Source organism: Eulemur rufifrons, chromosome 17, assembly GCF_041146395.1.
Source record: "Eulemur rufifrons isolate Redbay chromosome 17, OSU_ERuf_1, whole genome shotgun sequence".
NCBI classification, from domain to species: Eukaryota; Metazoa; Chordata; class Mammalia; order Primates; family Lemuridae; genus Eulemur; species Eulemur rufifrons.
The window spans coordinates 53388912-53409666 of NC_090999.1; the positions used below are offsets into that span (position 1 = coordinate 53388912).

A 20755-nucleotide genomic window follows, 5' to 3' on the forward strand; every position below is an offset into this window, starting at 1 on the left:
GTAATGACCATTATCTTTTTTAAAACTAATATTTAATTTTTATAGACATTATTAAGATAACTGGAGATAAGTGAGAAAGTACCTTTTTTCTTGCTTGTCTTAAACAACTATTTATTACAACGTTTATTCTGTGGCAATATTATGGACTAGACATTAGGTCTACAATGGGATAGATCAGACAGATGTGGGCTTGGCTTCAGGAATCTTCTAGTTCAGTGTGAGAGAAAGGTATTGAAACTCTTATTCCAGGTTTGGATGATGCTGTGATGGAGAAGCATAAAGGGAAGCTCACCCATCTGAGTAGTTCATGATGTTACTGGAGCTAAATGAGAATGATTGCTATATTTGTTTTAATTATGCCTAAGCTGTTAGGTGTGCCTGGTAATTTTGTGTATGCTTATATTAGCTGATAAAGTGATTGCTTGTTGTATAGCTTTTATAGGACAAGAAATCAATGTTCTCACCTTTTTGTTGTTGCTGCCACTTCTATAGGAAGTTCAGTGAACATTATCACTCCTTATGTAAAGCAGCGCATCACCTAGCAACTGTTGACTGCATTTTCTCCCTGGCCAAGGTCGCTAAGCAAGGAGATTACTGTAGGTAAATACATTTTTTATTTCTCTTCTTTGTCAATGATTTAGATAAGATGGCATTATTCAGTTAACTGTAGTCTTTATTATAAAATATAATTACTCAAATATGTTAGACTCTCCGTAAAGCTGAATGTCATATACATATAGCTTGATTTGAAAATTAACAAGTTCCTGCTTGTTCTATGACTGGGTTTAATAAAAGCAGATGTTAAAGTTTATATGGATGACATTTTTATAAAGTGTGAGCACTCTTTTCATTTGTTAGCTTTGACTTGAACACTTTTATAATTATGATAGCTTGATTAGTCAAGAGAGGACTGAGGGAGGTGGGGAGTGCTTTTCTGTGATCTTTTCTGTTCCTCTTATTGAGAGCCCAAATTCATCCCATTGTTCTTATCAGCCTCTAAACATCCCAACATAGAATGTTTATTCTCCTTTTCCTAAAGGATGTTAGTATCAAAGGGCTCTAATTCAAATCTTAGCTGTAACCTTTTAGATAAGTTGTATGTCTTCCAAGAACTTCAGTCTTTTCATATGCTTAAAAATTCAGAGACTGTTTAGCTCACTGGCTTACTGTGAGGACCAAAAAGAAAGCATGTAAGTGATATTGCCTGGCAGTGCCTGTGGCCCACAGAGTGCATTAGATTTATGTTTTGCTGTTCATACTTCTTTCTTTATCTTGGTTTTCTCTCTAGTTTGGGCCAAATATCTTTTTTTAAATATATATGGCCTTTGTACCTAGCATAGTACCCAGTAGATAGTGGATGTTTTAAAGGGCTTGTTTAATGTACAGCATTTCTTTTATTTGAAGGAGAAGAGATGGAGAAATTGACTATGTGATTATGGTCCCTAAACGTACCGTTTGCTGTTTTGTTTCATTTTATCTTGCTAACCATTTGTGTTGAGCATATCTACAGTGTCAGGCACACCAGTCTTATTTAAAATAGGTTCTTTGCATTTTCCTTATTGCCCAGTTTCATGTCACATAAGAGGGATCCAAACACATATAGATTTGCTTTGTTAGTTACCTATAGACATTTTATTTATTTATTTTTATTGAGGTAAAATATACATATATAATTTACCATCATTACCATTTTTAAGTGTACAATTCAGTGGTAATAATTACATTTATATTCTTTTTTTTGGTATTCATTCCCCCCCGCCACCCCCCACCACCACTTCCCTTCAGACCTCTGGTAAACACCATTCTCTTTGTACCTCCTTTTAGCTCCCACCTATGAGTAAGAACATGCAATATTTGTCTGTATGTTCTTAGCTTATTTCACTTAACATAATGGCCTCCGGTTCCATCCATGTTACTGCAAATGACAGGATTTTATTCTGTTTATGACTGAATAATATTCCATTGTATATATGAGACATATGTTCTTTATCCATTTATCTGTTTATGGGCAGTTAAGTCGATTCTGTATTTGGCTGTTGTGAATAGTGCTGCAATAAACATGGGAGTGCAGATACCTCTGATATAGTGATGTCTTTTCTTTTGGATCTATACCCAGTAGTGGGACTGCTGGATCATATAGTAGTTCTATTTTTAGGTTTTTGGGGAACCTCCATACTGTTCTCCTTAGTGGCTGTACTAATTTACATTCCCAGCAACAGTGTATGAGTGTTCCCCTTTCTCTACATCCTCAGCAGTGTTTTGTTATTGCCTGTCTTTTTGATACAAGTCATTTTAACTAATGTGAGATGATACCTCATTGTAGTTTTGATTTCTATTTCTTGGATTAGTGATTTTGAGCATTTTTTTCATATACCTATTGGCCATTTGTATGTCTTTTTAAAAAAAATGTATGTATTTCAATAGATTTTGGGTGTACAAATGGTCTTTTGTTACATAGATGAATTGCATAATGGTGAAGTCAGGCCTTTTAGTGTACCCGTCACCCAAATAGTGTACACTGTAGCCAATAGGTAATTATTCATCCTTCATCCTCCTCCTCCTCCCTTCTCCTCTTCTGAGTCTCTAATGTCCATTATATTATACCTCTCTGTATGACCATGCATACCCGTCACTGAGCTCCTGCTTGTAAGTGAGAACATGCATTATTTGTTTTTCTGTTTCTGAGATACTTCACTTAGTTTAATGGCCTCTAGTTCCATCCAAGTTGTTGCAAAAGACATTATTTCATTCTTTTTTATGGCTGAGTAGTATTCCATGGTATGTATGTGTGTGCATATGTGTGTATATATGTATATATCACATTTTCTTTATCCAGTCATCAGTTGATGGGCACTTAGGTTGATTCTATATCTTTGCAATTGTGAATCATGCTGTGATAAACATGTAGTGTAGGTATCTTTTTGATATAATGATTTCTTTTCCTCTGGATAGATACCCAGTAGTGGGATTGCTGGATTGAATAGATCTACTTTTAGTTCTTTGAGGAATCTCCATACTGTTTTTCCATAGAGGCTGTACTATTTACATTCTTACTAACAGTATATAAGTGTTCCTTTTTTACTGCAACCATGCCAACATCTATTGCTTTTTTGACTTTTTAATGGCCATTCTGACAAATGTAAGGTGGTATCTCACTGTGGTTTTAATTTCCCTGATGATGAGTGATGTTGAACATTTTTTCATTTGTTTTTGGCCATTTGTATATCTTCTTTTGAAAAATGTTTGTGTCTTTTGTCCACTTTCTAATGGGGTTGTTTTTTTCTTACTGATTTGTTTGAATTCTTATAGATTCTAGATATTACTCCTTTGTTGGATGTATAGTTTGCAAATATTTTCTCCCATTCTGTAGGTTATTTACTCTGCTGATTATATCTTTTGCTGTGTTAAAAGCTTTTTAGTTTAATTAAGTTCCATTTATTTATTTTTGTTTTTGTTGTATTTGCTTTTGGGGTCTTAGTCATAAATTCTTTGCTTAGGCCAATGTCCAGAAGAGTTTTTCCTAGGTTTTATTCTATAATTTTTATGGTTTCAGGTCTTATATTTAAGTCTTTAATCCATCTTGAGTTAATTTTTGTATATGGTGAGAGAGAAGGATCTAGTTTCATTCTTCTGTACATGGCTATTCAGTTTCCCCAGCACCATTTATTAAACAGGGTGTCTTTTCCCCAATGTATGTTTGTCTTCTTTGTTGAAGATCAGTTGGTTGTAGGTAGATGGTTTTATTTCTGGGTTCTCTATTCTGTTCCATTGATCTGTGTGTTTTACACCAGTACTATTCTGTTTTGGTTACTATAGCCTTGTAGTGTAATTTGAAGTCAGCTAAGGGGATGCCTCCAGCTTTGTTCTTTTTGCTTAGAATTGCTTTGGTTATTCAGGCTCCTTTTTTATTTCATGTGTAATTTAGAATTGTTTTTTCTTGTTCTGTAAATGTTCCTATGTCTTGCTTATTTTTTAATTGGATTTTTTGGGGGGGCCAGTAAGCTCCTTAATTATTGTTATTGAGTTCCCTATATTTTCTGGTTATTAATCCCTTATCAGATAGATAGTTTGCAGATATTTTCTCCCATTCTGTGAGTTGTCTCTTCACTTTGTTGATTGCTTCTTTTGCTGTGAAAAAGCTTTTTAGCTTGATATAATGTAATCCCAGTTGTCTAATTTTACTTTGGTTGCCTGTGCTTTTGAGGTGTTACACAAAAAAATCTTTTCTGGTGTCTTGGAGGGGTTTCCTCAATTTTCTTCTAGTAGTTTCATTTTTTCAGGCTTTAGATTCACATCTTTAATCCATTTTGGTTTGATTTTTGTGTATGGTTTTAGTCTTTTACATATAGTTATCCAATTTTCCCTGCACCATGAAAAGACTGTCCTTTCCCCATTGTATATTCTTTGCCCCTTTGTCAAAGTTAGTTAGTTGTAAATGCATTGCTTTATATCCAGGTTCTCTGTTCTGTTCCCTTGGTGTATTTGTCTGTTTTTATGCCAGTACCATGCTGTCTTAGATACTATAGCTTTGTGGTAAATTTTGAAGTCAGGTAGTGTGATGCCTCCAGGTTTTTTTTTTTTGTTTGTTTGTTTTTTTTTTAATAGGATTGCTTTGGCTATTTCGGACCTTTTGTGGTTCCATACAAATTTTAAGGGTTTTTTTCCCCCCATTTCTGTGAAGAATCTTTTGGCATTTTGATAGAGATTGCATTGAATCTGTACATTGATTTTGGTAGTATTGTCATTTTAGCAGTATTCTTCCAATGTGTGAACATGGAATATCTTCCCCCACTTTTTTTTTTTGTTTGTTTCTTCTTCAGAGTTTTATAGTTTTCCTTGTATAGATCTTTCACTTTGGCTAGATTGATTCCTAGGTATTTTATATTTTTTATAGGTATTATAAATGGGACTGCTTTCTTGTTTTCTTTTTCAGATATTCAGTGTTGCTACATATAAATGCTACTGATTTTTGCATGTTGATTCTGTATCCTGCAACTTTACCAGATTCGTTTATCAGTTCTAACAGTTTTTTGGTATGGAGTCTTTAGGTTTTTCTAGATGTAAGATGATGTTGTCTGAGAACAAGGCTAATTCCCTCCCAATTTGGATACCCTTTATTTCTGTCTCTTGCCTAATTGCTCCGGCCAGGACTTCCAGTATTGTGTTGAATAACAGAAGTGAAAATGGGCATTCTTGTCTTGTTCTAGTCTTTAGAGGAAGGGCCTTCAATTTTTCCCTATCAGTACCACATTAGGTTTAGGTTTGTGGTTTATGGCCTTTATTATTTTGAGGTATGTTCCTTCTATACCCATTTTGATGAGGATTTTTATTGTAAAGGGATATTGTATTTTATGTTCAGTACCATGTTAGGTTTACGTTTGTTATATATGGCCTTTATTATTTTGAGGTATGTTCCTTCTACACCCATTTTGATGAGCATTTTTATTATAAAGGATGTTGTATATTATCAAATTCTTTTTTAGTTATCTATTGAAATAATCATATGGTTTTTGTTCTTGATTCTATTAATGTAATGTATCACATTTATTGATTTACATATGTTGAACTGTCTTTGCATCTCTAGGATGAATCCCACTTGATCGTGGTGAATGATCTTTTTAATATGTTGTTGAATTTGTTTTGCTGATATTTTGTTGAGGATTTTTGTATCTGTGATCATCAATGATATTGGCCTATAGTTTTTTTTTTTTTTTTTTTTGTCATGTCCTTGTCTAGTTTTGGTATCAGGGTAATAATGTTGGCTTTATAGAATGAGTTTGGAAGTATTCCCTCCTGTTCAATTTTTTGAAGAGTTTGAGTAGGATTGGTATCCTTCTTTAAATGTTTGGTAGAATTCAACAATGAAGCCACTGGGTCCTGGGCATTTCTTTGATGGGAGACTTTATTGTATCTTCGATCTTGTTACTCTTTATTTGTTTATTGAGGTTTTCTGTTTCTTCATGGTTTAATCTTGATAGGTTGTATGTGTCCCAGAATTCATCCATTTCTTCTAGGTTTCCCAATTTGTTGGCATATAATTGTTCATAATAGTCTCTAGTGATTCTTTGTATTTCTGAGATCTCAGTTATGTCTCCTTTTTTGTTTCTGATTTATTTGGGTCTTCTCTTTTTTTTTTCTTAGTGTAGCTAAAAGTTTGTTGATTTTGTTTATCTTTTCAAAAATCCACCTTTTCATTTTGTTGATCTTCTATATTTTCTCAGTCTCAATTTCATTTATTTCTGCTCTGATCTTTATTATTTCTTTCCTCCTCCTAATTTTGGGTTTGGTTCATTCTTGCTTTTCTAGTTCTTCGAGGTGTATTGTTAGGTTCTTTATTTGAACTCTTTCTACTTTTTTTATTTTTCCAATTTCGTTTAGAGGCAGGATCTCGCCCAGGCCAGGGTACAGTGGCACGGCTCACTGTAACCTCAAATTCCTGGGTTTGAACAATCCTCCTGCCTTAGCCTCCTGAGTAGTTAGGACTACAGGCATGCACTACGATACCCAGCTAATTTTTTAAATTTTTTGTAGAGACAGCATCTTGCTTTGTCAGCCAAGCTGGTCTCAAACTCCTGGTCTCAAGCAATCCTCCCACCTCAGCCTCCCAAAGTGTTGGGATTATAGGCCACCACACCTGCCTTCTTTCTACCTTTTTGATATAGACATTTATTGGTATAAGCTTCCCTCTTAATATTGCTTTGCTGTATCCCCTGGATTTTGGTATGTTGTGTTTCCATTCTTATTTGTTTTAAGAAATTTTTAAATTTCCTTCTTCATTTCTTCATTGACCAATTGGTGTTCAGGAACCTGTTCAATTTCCATGTGTTTGTGTATTTTCCATAGTTCCTCTTGTTATTAATTTCTAGTTTTATTCCATTGTGGTCAGAGAAGATAGTTAATTTGATTTGTATTTTTTTGAATTTGTACAGGCTTCTTTTGTGTCCTAAGATATGGTCTATTCTGGAAAATGTTCTATGTACTGATGAAAAGAATGTATACTCTGCAGCAGTTGAGTGAAATATTCTGTATATGTCAGACCTCTTTGTTCTAATATGTAGTTTAACTCTGTTGTTTCTGTGTGGATGATCTGTTTATTACTGAGAGTGGGGTTTTAAAGTCTGCTATTATTGTATTTCAGTCTATCTGTCCCTTTAGGTCTATTGATGTTTGCTTTATATGTTTGGGAGCTGTGATGTTGGGTGCATAGATATTTATAATCGTCATATCCTCTTGCTGATATTGACTCCATTTTCATTATATAGTGACCTTCCTTGTCTTTTTTCATAGTCTTTGACATCTATTTTATCTGATAGGAGTATAGCTACTCCTATTCTTTTCTTGGTTTCCAGTTGCATGGAATATCTTTTTCTACTCCTTCACTTTCAGTCTTTGTGTGTCTTTATAGGTGAAGTGTGTTTCTTGAAGGCAGCATTTAGTTGAGTTTTGTTTATTTATCTATTCAGCTACCCTATGCCTTTTAATTGGAGAATTGAGACCATTTACATTCAGTGTTATTAATGGTAAGTAAGGACTTACTTTTGCCGTTTTGTTGCTTGTTTTCTGGTTGTTTTGAGACTCCTTTCTTCTTTTCTTGCTGTCTGCCTTTGGAGTTTAGTGATTATCTCTGGTAGTGTGTTTTAATATGTTACTTTATTTTTAATGAATCTGTTATGGGATTTTGTGCTGTAGTTACCATGAAGCTTGCAAAAAAATCTTATAGATTTAATAAGTTATTTTAGAGAGTGACAACTTACCTTAGATCACAAAGAAAAGAATAGCAACAAAGGTAAAAATGCACACAAAAAATTTTATACTTAACTCCATTCCCCCCATTTTGACTTTTAGTTCTTTCAATTTACACATTTTTATATTACCTATCTCTTAACAAGTTTCTGTAGCTGTTATTTAATTTGTCTTTTGGGCTTCATACTAGAGTATGAGTAGATTGCCCACTACTAATACTGTAATAGAGTATTCTATCTTTGTCTGTTTACTTGATTTTACCAGTGGCTTTTATACCTTGAAAAATTCTCTTTTGCCTGTTGGTGTTTTTTTCTTTCAGATTGAAGGAACTCCTTTTTAGCATTTCTTGCAAGATGGTTCTGGTGGTGGTTAATTCTCTCAGCATTTGTTTATCTGGGAAAGACTTTATCTCTCCTTCATATTTGAACAGCAATTTTTCTGGATACACTATTCTTGGATGACAGTTTTCTTTGATCATTGTGAAAATATTGTTCTGCTCCCTCCTGACCTGTATGGTTTCTGTTGAGAAGTCTGTTGCCAGATGTGTTGGACCTTCTTTATATGTTATTTGCTTCTTATCTCTTGCTGCTTTTAGTATCTTCTCTTTTTTCTTAACCTTTGAGAGTTTGTTTGATTATTATATACTTGGGGGTAGTCTTATTTTGGTTGATTCTGTTTGGTGTTCTAAGACCTTCCTATACTTGGATATTTATATCTTATGTTTTGGAAAGTTTTCTGTTATTTCTTTGAGTAAGCTTTTTTACCCCTTGTTCTTGCTCAGCTCCCTCTTGAACACCAGTAATTCTTAGATTTGGTCTTCTGAAGTAATTTTCTGTATCTTTTGGGCAGTATTCATTCCCTTTTGTTTTTGTTTTTGTTTTCCTTCTCTAACTGTATTTTCACATAGGCAGTCTTCAAGTTCACTGATTCTTTCCTCTTTTTAGTTCATTCTACTGTTGAGAACTTCTAAAGAGTTCTTCAGTTCAGCAAATGTATTTCTCAGTTCCAAGATTGTTTGATTTGTTGAAATATTATTTCAGTGTTTGTTAAATTTCTCTGATAAATTTCTGAACTGCTTTTCAAGAGTTATCTTGGAGATCTCTGAGTCTCCTTAACACTGCTATTTTGAGTTCTTAATCCAAAAACTCACAAATCAGTATCACGTTAGGATCAGTCACTTTGTCCTTTTGGGAAGTTTATGATTCTTTGTTTGCTGCTGTTTCTGGTGGGTATACATCTGTGTCTTTGCATTGAAGATTAGTTATTTATTCCAGTTTTCACCTTCTGGGTTGTTTAGGTTTTTATCGAATATATTTGCTTAGCGAATCTTCACTGCTAGATTGCTGCCTCCTTTTCGGCTCTAGGTGGCGCCTTAAGCCTAGGTTCACCTTGGCTCTAGTAAATAGTCGGTATGCTGCCAATCTCAAATGGGGGAGGTCCCAAAGGGATTGTCTCGGCAGTTTGGGAAGGCTTGCTTGGGGTTCATGCCCTGGGGAGGTGGGGGCGCTGAGGAACATATCTCCTACAGCCTGGTGCTACTCAACAGCCACGCTGATTTGGCATCTCTTTTGCCCAAGTTACAGAGTCGAGTTTCTGGAGCTCGGGGTGGTAGTCGTACCTCGTCCATTTGTCTCTGCCTGTCCTTGGGGATATTTCTCTCTTGAGGCAGTCACAATGCTACCTCTGGGTTAAGGCAGGTCTTCTGCTAGGTAACACAAGAAGGTGGGGAAGCTGTTTGACGATTTCAATTTCACTTTTTCCCATGTAGAAATTGTTAGTTGGAGAGAGATTTTCTACGTTTTTAGTTCTGGGAAGAATGGGGTTAGAGGCATTGCAGATGTAGAAGTTCAGTTCTCCTACCGTCTGCTCAAAGTTTTTCTCTGTGGCCCTGGGAGCTGTCTCATCCTCGTACTTGAGCTCTGGGTTATTGCTGGTGTAGATCTGGGTACTGTATATTTGTTTTTGGTTTTCATGGGGGGTGAGGGGAGGGTGGAGAGTAAAGCCAACATGCCTTGCCTCTATGCTGCCATTTTGGAATGGGAAATTCCAAAACAGGCATTTTAGAGCTGAAACTTTGCAGTACAGTAAATGCGGAAAAACTATATGCTGTTTATCATCTATAAAGATGAGATATGTAAATATACTCTAGCTGAATCTAGTTCTGGAAGACTAAGAATCTACTTTCAATTGATTTGATTTTTCTTTTATACATTTGCAATGTTAGCAGGAGTTCTGTTGGGCTATACAAGACTTGTGAAGCAAACTTTTAATGGTTTCTGTTTCTGAATTACATGGAGAATGGCTACAACCTGTGCATTTAGTGCATGTTCAGATAAAGCTTTTCCCATTGAAAAATACTTATGCCTGATTTATCCCTTCTTATACTTAAAGTGACCTTCTGCCATTTGCTGCTGCTGCTACTTCAGCCAGTGAAACGAGGACATCTATAAGATGTGCTTTGTTTCATAGCACCAAATTGAAATTTTCATATCTACGTATGTGAATGTGTCTATATGTACACCTAAACATTCATATGTGATGTATAATTTAAAATAATGTATGATTTTCAGTGTGATGTGATAATCGGAATCCAACTTTGATGTCAGGGCTGTCACTAACTAGCTGTGTACTCTTAAGTCTCAGGTGTGCGTATGTAAAATTGTGAAAAGTAAAGTTATGAGTTGGTAAATGAGATAAATCTTCAGGTTGTAGGAATTCTTCATTGAGATGTAGTTTTGGCAAAAACTATCTGAGGAGTGAAAATGTATCCCTCATTATATCAGTTTAAAACTATACAATTAATTCCTAGACTCATCAGATTTAAAAAATATTTTTAGAGCATCTGCTATATGCAAGTTTGATCCTAAATTCTTTCAGTTTGCAGCTTCTCCTTGTTCTTTTGGCGGCATCTTCTATTGTATATATATATCTAGAGGCCCCTGGATTTATATAAGTAAAATTTGAATCTGTAGGCGTGTCCTTCAGAGTGTAGACTTTGGATTGGACAGGCACATATTTGAATAAGTAGCTTGTTCATTTAATAGCTCACCTTAAGCAAGTTATATAACCTCTATGATCCTTGGTTACTGCATGGATAAAAAAAATACCTCAGAAATGTGCAGATAAAGATATTAGGACCAGGCAGATAATTACTTAATAATAGCAGCTATTATTATTTGCAGATGTTAAACTATTTAAAAATCAGAAGGACTTAAGTATTATAAAATGTCTTTAATAAAGATATCTGAACTTATGGGTTGTTAGTACTTTTCATGGACATATTAATTCTTTTTAAAAAATCATTTTTACTTCTCTGTCAATTCTCAATCTTATGCCTTATTTCTTTGAACACAATAAACATAGTTATTTTAAAGCCTGTGTCTGATAATTCAAATAACTGGAGTCTCTGTGGGTCTGTTTCTATTGTTTGTTGTTTCTGCTAGTTTTCATTCATGTATCTCCTTGAATGTCTGGTTATTTTGGTTTTCTACTGGGCATTGTTTTTGCAAAATAATTGATGTTGTACTCATTCTAAAAGAGTTACTTTTGCTTTTATTGGACATCTCAGAACAGTAACAATCTAGCATCACTTAATGCAAATCAGGGGTTGAGGTGATTCAAAGGAGAGCTACAGTTTCTACTTCAGATACACTCTTATGCTGGTGTATAGCCCTTTGGTGTCTTAATCCAGAGCAAACTGTCCATAGCACTCAGCCTCAGCTATTCCCTCAGAAATTAGCAAACACCCATAGGGGAAAACTGGCTCCTTTCCTGGGTCTCTGTCCCACCCAGATCCTGGCCTGATAATTTCTTGCCATCTTATTAGTTATCAGGCACCTTTGGGTAGCTGTTTTCTATATGTTATCCAACTTTTCTGTTTTTCCTCAGTAGGAGGATTGTTTCAAATCATCTAGGCCATCAGTAAGACATATAGGAAATATTTCTCATGCTAAAAAAATTTCCAAATTGGATACTGTATATTTTATATTAAGAAAAATTCATCTGAAAAATATCTAAATGAATCAAACCATAGCCTTTTGGTAATGTCATCAGTCTCTTGCTGGCAAAAATAAAATTGAATGTAAATAGCCATGAAATGGAAACGTCTATCTAAAATACATTTTAAACTAGTATATAAATATCTGAAATTTACACATATTTTTCTTAGATTTCCAGCTTTTTAAAAAACTTTAATGCATTTGAGCTATTGCAGTTCAAATTGATTATTTGGCTTCATAATTGCATCTTTTCTTTCCAAATGCTATTATGATATCTTATACACTGTAGTCTAAACCTTTAGGCAGAAGTTCTTATTTTAGGTTTTCTATCACTATTATACTGTTTTACTAATATAGATTATGTTCTGCTTCTCTGGAGCAGTTAAAAGAGAGATGGAATTTTAAAATACAAAATAAAATAAATTTGTTCAAGTTCAAATGTTTTATTCTTCCCAAGAAGTATCTAGATTTCCTTAGTTCTTTTTCTTTCACTGCCATAAGATAGCATCAACATGTTTTTCATATTATTCTTGCTATGACTATTCATTCCATCCTAGTATATCATCCTAGCTCTGTGAATTATCCTTTGCTTCTGACTCTACCAGGGAGTGTTTTGTCATTATATAATTTTGATAGCAACAGAATAAGTCAGTGTAAATTTTAGCACAGAACAAATCACTCAATTTTATTCTAAGGTAAAAATCTTCCTGGGAAGTCACATCAATGTCATGAATATGATATATTGATTTCACTTGGCAGAGCACCTATGATTTTATTTTAAAATTGATAAATACTTTTTTTTTTTTTTTTTTTTTTGAGACAGAGTCTCGCTTTGTTGCCCGGGCTAGAGTGAGTGCCGTGGCGTCAGTCTAGCTCACAGCAACCTCAAACTTCTGGGCTTAAGCGATCCTACTGCCTCAGCCTCCCGAGTAGCTGGGACTACAGGCATGCGCCACCATGCCCGGCTAATTTTTTGTATGTATATATTTTAGTTGTCCATATAATTTCTTTCTATTTTTAGTAGAGACGGGGTCTCGCTCTTGCTCAGGCTGGTCTCGAACTCCTGACCTCGAGCGATCCACCCGCCTCGGCCTCCCAGAGTGCTAGGATTACAGGCGTGAGCCACCGCGCCCGGCCGATAAATACTTTTTTATAGTAAATTCATAACTCACCTAGATAAGAATTCTGTCTTCAGAATTATACTCTAAAATCCCAGAGCTATCCTTTTCTTGTAATTTTAAGTGTCTCTCTCCAACATATGATTGCAAATTATTTACTCAGGTGATACTGTAGTCACTTTCTTTGAAAAATGTGAGAGTCCATTCTTGGGATTTTATCAGCCAGGTGTATTTAAGAAGAAGAATTTAAGTATTTAGGAAAGTAGTATTTCTTGGTGTTATGAGTAAGTTCAGAAATGTGTTTATATGTGAAAGTTCTGAGTCAACTCGAGGAGGTCATTGGTAGGATGCTGAAAAAGGCCAACAAATGGCCAAAAAACCCAGTAAGAAGATGTTCAATCTTAGTAATCAATGAGCACAAATTAAAACATAGGTATAATACTGTTCACTCATCACATTGTCAAAAATTAAGAAGTTTGATAATACCAACTCTAGGTGAAGGTATGAAAAAGTCAGCATTCACATGTTGCTTGTGGGAAAGTAAATTGGTATAGCTGCTCTTATCTATTAGAATAAAAATATAGGCATACCCTATGACTTAGAAATTCCACTTCAAGAATTTCCTCTGGCTCAGGGAAACACCTGGACATGTACATGTGGAGGTATATATAAGGTTATTCATTGCAGCATTGTTTACAACAGTAAAAATTTGTACATAACCTAAATGTTTAACAGTAGAGTTAACTCATGATGTAGCAACTTCAAAAGAATCCTGAAAATCTGACAAGAAATGATCCTTAATCTTCAGTATATCATACCATGAGAATCTATTGGACATAATTGCAGTTTCTTAAAGGTTTTCCAAGGAACAAAGAAAAAATTTACTTTTTGTTTTTTAAAAAGGAGAATAAAACTTATTCTGTCTTACATTTATCCTGTGGCTCCATTGGACCCTTTTATAAATCTAAAATGTATTTTGGGATCTTTAGTGATGTTATTTTTCCTGTATCTTGAAACATTTTGTGATTTCATCATGCTGGGGATTATTTCAACATTGTTTATTATTCCAACTACACCATAAAAGTCTAAAATAAAAAGAAAACAGGAGAATGATGATACAAAAGGGAGGGAGAAAAAAATCACTATCACATCATCCTTCTGTTTTCTTATTGTATTGCCTGATGTGTTACATGATCTTTCAGGAAGGTACAAAAGAAGAACACAGATGTCACCATTGGCATCTGCTTCTACCTTTCATTGAACACAGTCAAGAATTCAGAATTTTTTATTTTTCACCTATAATAGCAAGAGAAAACAATTGACAGAAGGCATTTCACATTTATTAGGTTAATCAGAAGATGAATGTGAAGAGAATGATACCAGTGCTCTGGATACTAATGATGATGGTGGAATTTCTTGTATAAACAAAATCTAAGTGTTCAGATGACAATATCCTAGATGAATTTTCTCAAACTCAAGAATCATTGTGTGAATAATGTATCTGTAAGGGCAAAGTGAAATGTGTTATTTTCATTCATGTAGTCATTTCATAGGAAACATTTATTGTGCAACATTTGGTGACAAGAACCCGAACCATCCTGTTTTGCTAAAAGACGCGGTATCCTTTTATCCTTTATTATATTTGTTCACTAAAATTTACTTGTTACAGTTTGTAGGTGGACAGGCAGGAGATTAAAAGGAAATAAATCATGTAGAAATAAAAGCATTCATTTGATTTATTCTAATTGGTGCTCATAAATCTAAAAACGAAAATGCCTCGCAATTATGGAACAAAGAAGATAGCTGTCCTCTCTTCAAGAAAATTATGAGCTTTAAAGCATTTCAAAAAATTTTTCAAGTATTGCATTTTTGTTGATGCAAATGTGAGAAGAACCAGAAGTCATGAACTAGAACCTATTAGAAATGTATTGAAATTTAGAATTTAGTATTTAGTCAGTGCAAACCAGAATTTAGTATTTATAAATGAGTATGTTCCCAGGGACATGCTTGACAGCTGATGAGCAGTTACATTCAGAATGTGTTGCCCACTCCAGGTATGTATACCTTGAAAACCAGGAAAATATAGAATAAAATTTGAGATTTGCTGTCTTTAAATTCTTATTAAAATTTGTCATGAGATTTTTCTTTTTTAACTATTGCTTTGTTCTTCTGTAAATTAAATAAAAGGGTCCATTGGACCCAGATGGTAAATGGTGAAAATCTATTTTTTATTTATACTGACGGTTAAAATAAAATTATTGAAAATTTTTGAAAAGTAGTTGCAGAATGATATATTACAGTATGAATTTTTAGAAAGAAAACAGAATCAATGCAATGCATATATATAAACATAAATGCATAGAAGAAGGTTGGGGAAGTCACCAACCTAGTCTCAGTGGTAACCTCTGGAGAGGAGACCTCAGAGTAGGGCAGGGCTCAGAGGGATATAGATATATAGATATATATAGATACAGCTGTATATAAAAGCAGGATATGGAGGTCTTAAAAAGCATGAAGAACAGCAAGGCAAAAAAATAATTTTTGTATTAAAAGTGAAAGATACTAAAGACCATAGAAAGATGTTTCAATTAAGCAGAATATGAAAATTTTAGGTCATTTTGTTTCCAAGTCCAATACATAACATAGTTTCTATTAATATAATAAATCTAGAAATAATTTTACATGTTTTCCTTTATTATTATACTTATTACTGAAAATAAGCAGCAATAATCTGAACTGTTATCTTTACTAATGAAAATATTGATTTGATCTTAGGCAATAATAGAAATAAGAAAAATAAAGCCGAATGCAGTGACATGTTCCTATAGTTCCACCTGCTTGAGAGGCAGAGGCAGGAGGATCACTGGAGCCCAGGAGTTCAAGGCTCTAGTGTGCTGCAATTGCACCTTTGAATAGCCTGGGCAACACAGCAAGACCCCATCTCTTAAAAAATTTTTTTAAAAAGAAAAGGGATCTTATAAAGATAAACTGCAATAGTAGAATCATCATAAGACTCTTCTAAAGTTTATGCTTCAGTGCACTATTACTGTAATAATTACTTTCCCAATTTTATTTTATAATTAAAATTTGACTTTTATACTCAAAGCCTTATTCTGGATACATGTTCTTAAAAATGTATATTTAAGGTTTTGTTGTCTATCTTACAAACTGTGTACTGAAATTTTTCATGCTATCTTAGGGTTTTTTTTTTAAAGGCTATTTCCATGCCTGGTAAATTGAAACATAACTTCTTTTTGCAGACCAACTGTACAAGAAGAAAAGAAAATCATAATAAAAAATGGAAGGCACCCTGTGATTGACATGTTGCTGGGAGAACAGGATCAGTATGTTCCCAATAGTACAAATTTATCAGTAAGTACCACATTATGCCAAAAAATAACTAAAAGTTGATAACATCCCAAACTCTTAAATACTAACTAAATGTATTGATAATTAAAAGTCACCCAAATTTTAACTTTGGCTTCAAATGGACTAATCCTGGGCATAGTTTTATATTTACCACCAAATATGGAATTGGTGCTATTTCCAGTGAAAGATTATCCATAGATGGAAAGATTTAGCAACTAAAGCCAATTAGTTAACCTAGGTAACCCAATAAAGATATTTTATATTTGTAAATACCCAAGTATGCTTACGGGGTTGGAATCCACGGTTTTGCAAGTTCCTATTAGTGTATAATGTTATATGCTTTGTCCTGTGTTCTATTTTCAAAGACTCTGTGAAAGAATCAGAGATGCTTCAGCTGATTGCAGTGATGAGAATTCTCATCATATGGGATAGAGCTCTCTTAGAGAACATTAATATCCTAAATACTTACTTGTTTAACACATGCATACTGAGTGCCTATGCTCCAGGTAGTGAAGTGAGTATTAGGAACAGAGTGGTAAGACAGAACTCTTCCCTGCCCTCCCAGAGAAGATAGGCTAATATAATACAGCTTGGTGAGTGCCCTGATACAGGAAACCAGTGTGTCCTGGCAATAGACAGCAGGTTGACCTAACCCAGTGTGGGAGGAGCGCTGAGGAATGTTCCCCAGGGACGAGATATCAACTGAAGAATGAGTCAGTGCACACCAGAAAAGTGGAGGGAAGTATTCCAGGTAGAGGAACCAGCATGGCACAGGCTGAAAGTGAGGCCTAGCAGGGTAAATTCAAGGAACTGAAAGATGTTGAGCAAGGTTGGAGCATACGGTATAAAGAAAGAAGTGTTTTTCCATTCTTGGGATACTTCACTTAATATAATGGGTTCCAATTCTCTCACATGTACTCACCAGAAAATTGGTTTCCCTGATCATCACCTAAATACACATCTGGGAACGACACCAATTGGATGTCAGACTGAGGTGGGGGGCGGGGGAGAGGATGGGGGTATGCCTACACAATGAGTGCATTGCGCACCGTTTGGGGAGTGGTAACACTTGAAGGTGCTGACTCGGGAAGGGGGGGTGGGGAAGGGAAGGATATATACCTACATGATGGGTGCAATGCGCACGACCTGGGGAACAGACACGCCTGGAGCTCTGGCTTGGGGGGAAAGGCGGTACAGGAGCAACGTATGTAACCTGAAATTCTGTATCCCCCATAACAAGATGAAATAAAAAAAAAAAAAAAAAAGAAGTGTTCAGAGATAAAGAAGAAACCAATTCACTTCACAAAGAGTGAACTTGTTTGTAGCAGGGTGTGTAAGTTACATTGTCAAAGCTGAATAGAGCTGGACACTAGTAAGGATAGATTTTATTCAGTAATACTGTTGCAACAGGAAAGAGTCCAGCATGAACTGAACTCAACTTTGATTTGTGCAGAGGTAACTGGGCATTTTAAAGAGAGAATGAGGAATCAGTGAGCGGCAGTGTGCTGGGGGCTGTGTGAGTTTGGTTAATGTGAATCCCTTCTGGATTTACTAATTGCTGCTTATACCACTTAAGTACCACCTTTCAAAGAGCCAGCTCTGCAGTCCTTGCGAAGACAATTCTAGTTAGAAAATTTACATCTTAAAGGGGCAGAGAAAGTATTTATAATTAATTGCAAACTTTCTAAAATAACTATTCTAAGAAGGGCTTCAGGGGTCCATCTGCCTATCACCAAGTTTTGGCAAGAACAGTGAATTCTGACAACACTGAGCTTTCTCAGGCATTTTAAATGGGGCTGGGGTCACCCTAAGGAGTACCCCTTGATCTGTTAGAAATTATGCTGGTGGTCAACTTTCCAAGTGGGGGAGGATAGAGAAAATCATTTGTGCTCAGAGTCTGTGTTTTTATAGGCCAAAGTTGAGACCTCATTGAGAAGAGGGCTCAGAGAAGCCTGACCAGAGTTTGGTCTCAGAGCGGGTCTTTGTCAACACAGAGTAAAATAGTATGGTGCTGGGTTCAAAGAATTAATGGGTAAGAAGTAGCAGTAAGAGAGGTTGTATCAAAGAGTGAAATGCTTGACTTTAAGATTTCAGAGGTAGTGTTCTTCTGGGAGATGGCAAGATCGTAGGTGTGGCCATGGAAGTTGGGTAACAAAAAGGGGAAATGTCTTTGGAGATGAAGAGATCAAGGAACAGAGTTTGGCAAAGAGCCATCCATGTGAATGTTGAAATCATCTAGGATAACAACAGGATTTGTTGTGGAAGACAACATTGATCCAGATGTCCAAGATTGCAAGGAATAAGAACTGGTGACCTGGAAGTTTGTTGATGCCCACAGTGAGGACGAGCAGAGGTGGTAAAGCCCTAAAGAAGCAAAGAACTTCTGAACCCTGAGGTGCATGTGGCAGGGAGCTCAGCCCCCAGATGAGAGGGCTGCAGGGGAGTAACACACAGCTAAGGGTTTCACTTTAAGCCTTCATTTCACATGTGAAGGAAATGTTAAGCAAGGTGATCAGAAACGGAAGTATTGGGGAATTTTTCTGAGGACAGTGAGAGAATTGAGGTGTAGGGGAGCAGTTGGAGAGTAGGTCAGAGAAAGGAAGCCCAGAACAGGAGGAAGTTGGGACTGTAACAAATTTCTACCCTAGGCTGTGAGCAAGGATGACAGAGATATGTGGTATGGTGAATTTGGCTGGCCTTAAGAGTGGGAAATGAAAGGAATTGCTTTGAATTATGTCTAGTTTAATATAGCATTTTGATATCATACAAAGACTTGGTAGTGCATAACTCATATCTTAATCTGTTCATGCTGCTATAACAAAATATAGACTGAGTAGCATATAAACAACAGAAGTTTATTTCTCTTGGCTTTGGAGCCTAGGAAGTCCAAGGTCAGGGTACCAGCAGGCTTGGTTTCTGGTAAGGGCCTGTTTCCTGATTCATAGATGGCACCTTCTTGCTGGGTACTCAGATGGTGGAAAGGGGTAAGGGGTCTTTTGTAGGCCCTCATGATCTCATCACCTCCCAAAGACCCCACCTAATACCATCACCTTGGGAATTAGGATTTCGACTTATGAATTTTGGGGAGATACAAGCACTCAGACCATAGCAACCCAAGACCCAATGTCTATAAACTTGTTCATTCTTGTTAGGAAATTTGTGTATTTCTTGTTAGGATATTTGTGTATTACTTATTTATCAAACAAGTTAATAAGTACTAATCTTTTTATTATCTTTAAAAAGAAGACTATGTGAATATAATTGCTTTTTCAGTTCCCATAATACTGGTAGGTTATAGCGTTTCTTGAAAAAGTAATATAGTTCTGATATTTAATATTTAATAGCTTAGTTTATATTTAACTTATAAGTCACTTAAAAATTTTCTATTACTGTTCCTATCCCCATCAACTTGATCCTAAGTATATTATCCTTGGCATTGATTTTTGTTGTTTCTTTTTTCATTCTTTTTTTCTTTTTCCCTCTTTTAAAAAGTATGTTATACTGTTTAATAAAGCAAGATTTGAGAAACAAAAATAGCCTTCTGTCTAATTACAAGAATGTTTTAAAGAAACATTGAACTCTTATATTTAAATCTTTACACAATAAATGGTGTGATTTTTTTTTTTTTCCCCCAAGCAGGCACCTCAGAATATTCCAGAATATTCATTTCTATTACATATGCTTTCTCTAACTTGAGTAGGAGTTGATATAGAATTGTTGCTATGGTGAAGTGCATTCTATTTTTCAGGGTATAAATTTATATATAGGGATAGTGTTGAGAAAGAACTTACGTAAAATTCAATTTAAAATATTTTATGGGTGTTAATTATAAAATTCACCCTGAAAATAATTTCAAAGTTAAATGACATTGTTGCTTTTGATAATCATGTAGTTTTAAGAAATGGTCTTTTGTACATGTAATTATAAGTGTACTTTTCTGGATTCTGCATTATATGCACTTATTATAGTGCTTCTGAACAAGCCAACTTTCTACCCACTTTTGTTCTCCCAGTTTTAAGAATAGTTTTTTAAACTCTCTTTTTTGGTCCCCTTCCCTGATTGAATACATAATCTAAGTATTAGTAGCCGTGGCTGCCCCTGGGTCTCCCACCTCCAACCTGCCCACCTCTGTGTGTTCTCCACTGTGCAGCCACAGGGCTTCTCTCACCTGCCATGTCACTCTCCCTTTTGGATTCATGCTTTACACTCCAGCCAGATTGGACTTCTTGTTGTTCCCAAGTCACTGTGCCTCTGGGACTTGGCAGATGGTGTTCCCTCTGCCTAAAATGTCATCTTTCCCCACCCCACCCACTCCCGCCTCGTGCCCACAGCCCACTCACCCCACCTCCCAGCTCCTGCTTGTTCAAGTCTTGTCTTAGATGTCAGCTCTTGCACTAAGCCTTCCCTCGTCCAGGCTGGGGTGGGGGACCTTCTCACATACCCTCACCACTCTGTGTTTCTCCCCATCTTAGTACTTATCCCACTAAATTATAATCTTTTTTGATTTATGTTTCCCAGTGCATTATA

General features: G+C 35.5%; 1 protein-coding gene across 1 annotated transcript in view; it reads left to right on the forward strand.

Annotated features, from left to right (window-relative positions):
- Positions 1 to 20755, forward strand: part of MSH3 (mutS homolog 3) — a 184375-nt gene that overhangs the window by 108911 nt on the left and 54709 nt on the right. The window contains exons 18-19 of the mRNA XM_069492006.1: positions 493 to 600; positions 16120 to 16231. Coding sequence (XP_069348107.1) covers positions 493 to 600; positions 16120 to 16231 — 220 coding nt within the window. The remainder of the gene's footprint in view (positions 1 to 492; positions 601 to 16119; positions 16232 to 20755) is intronic.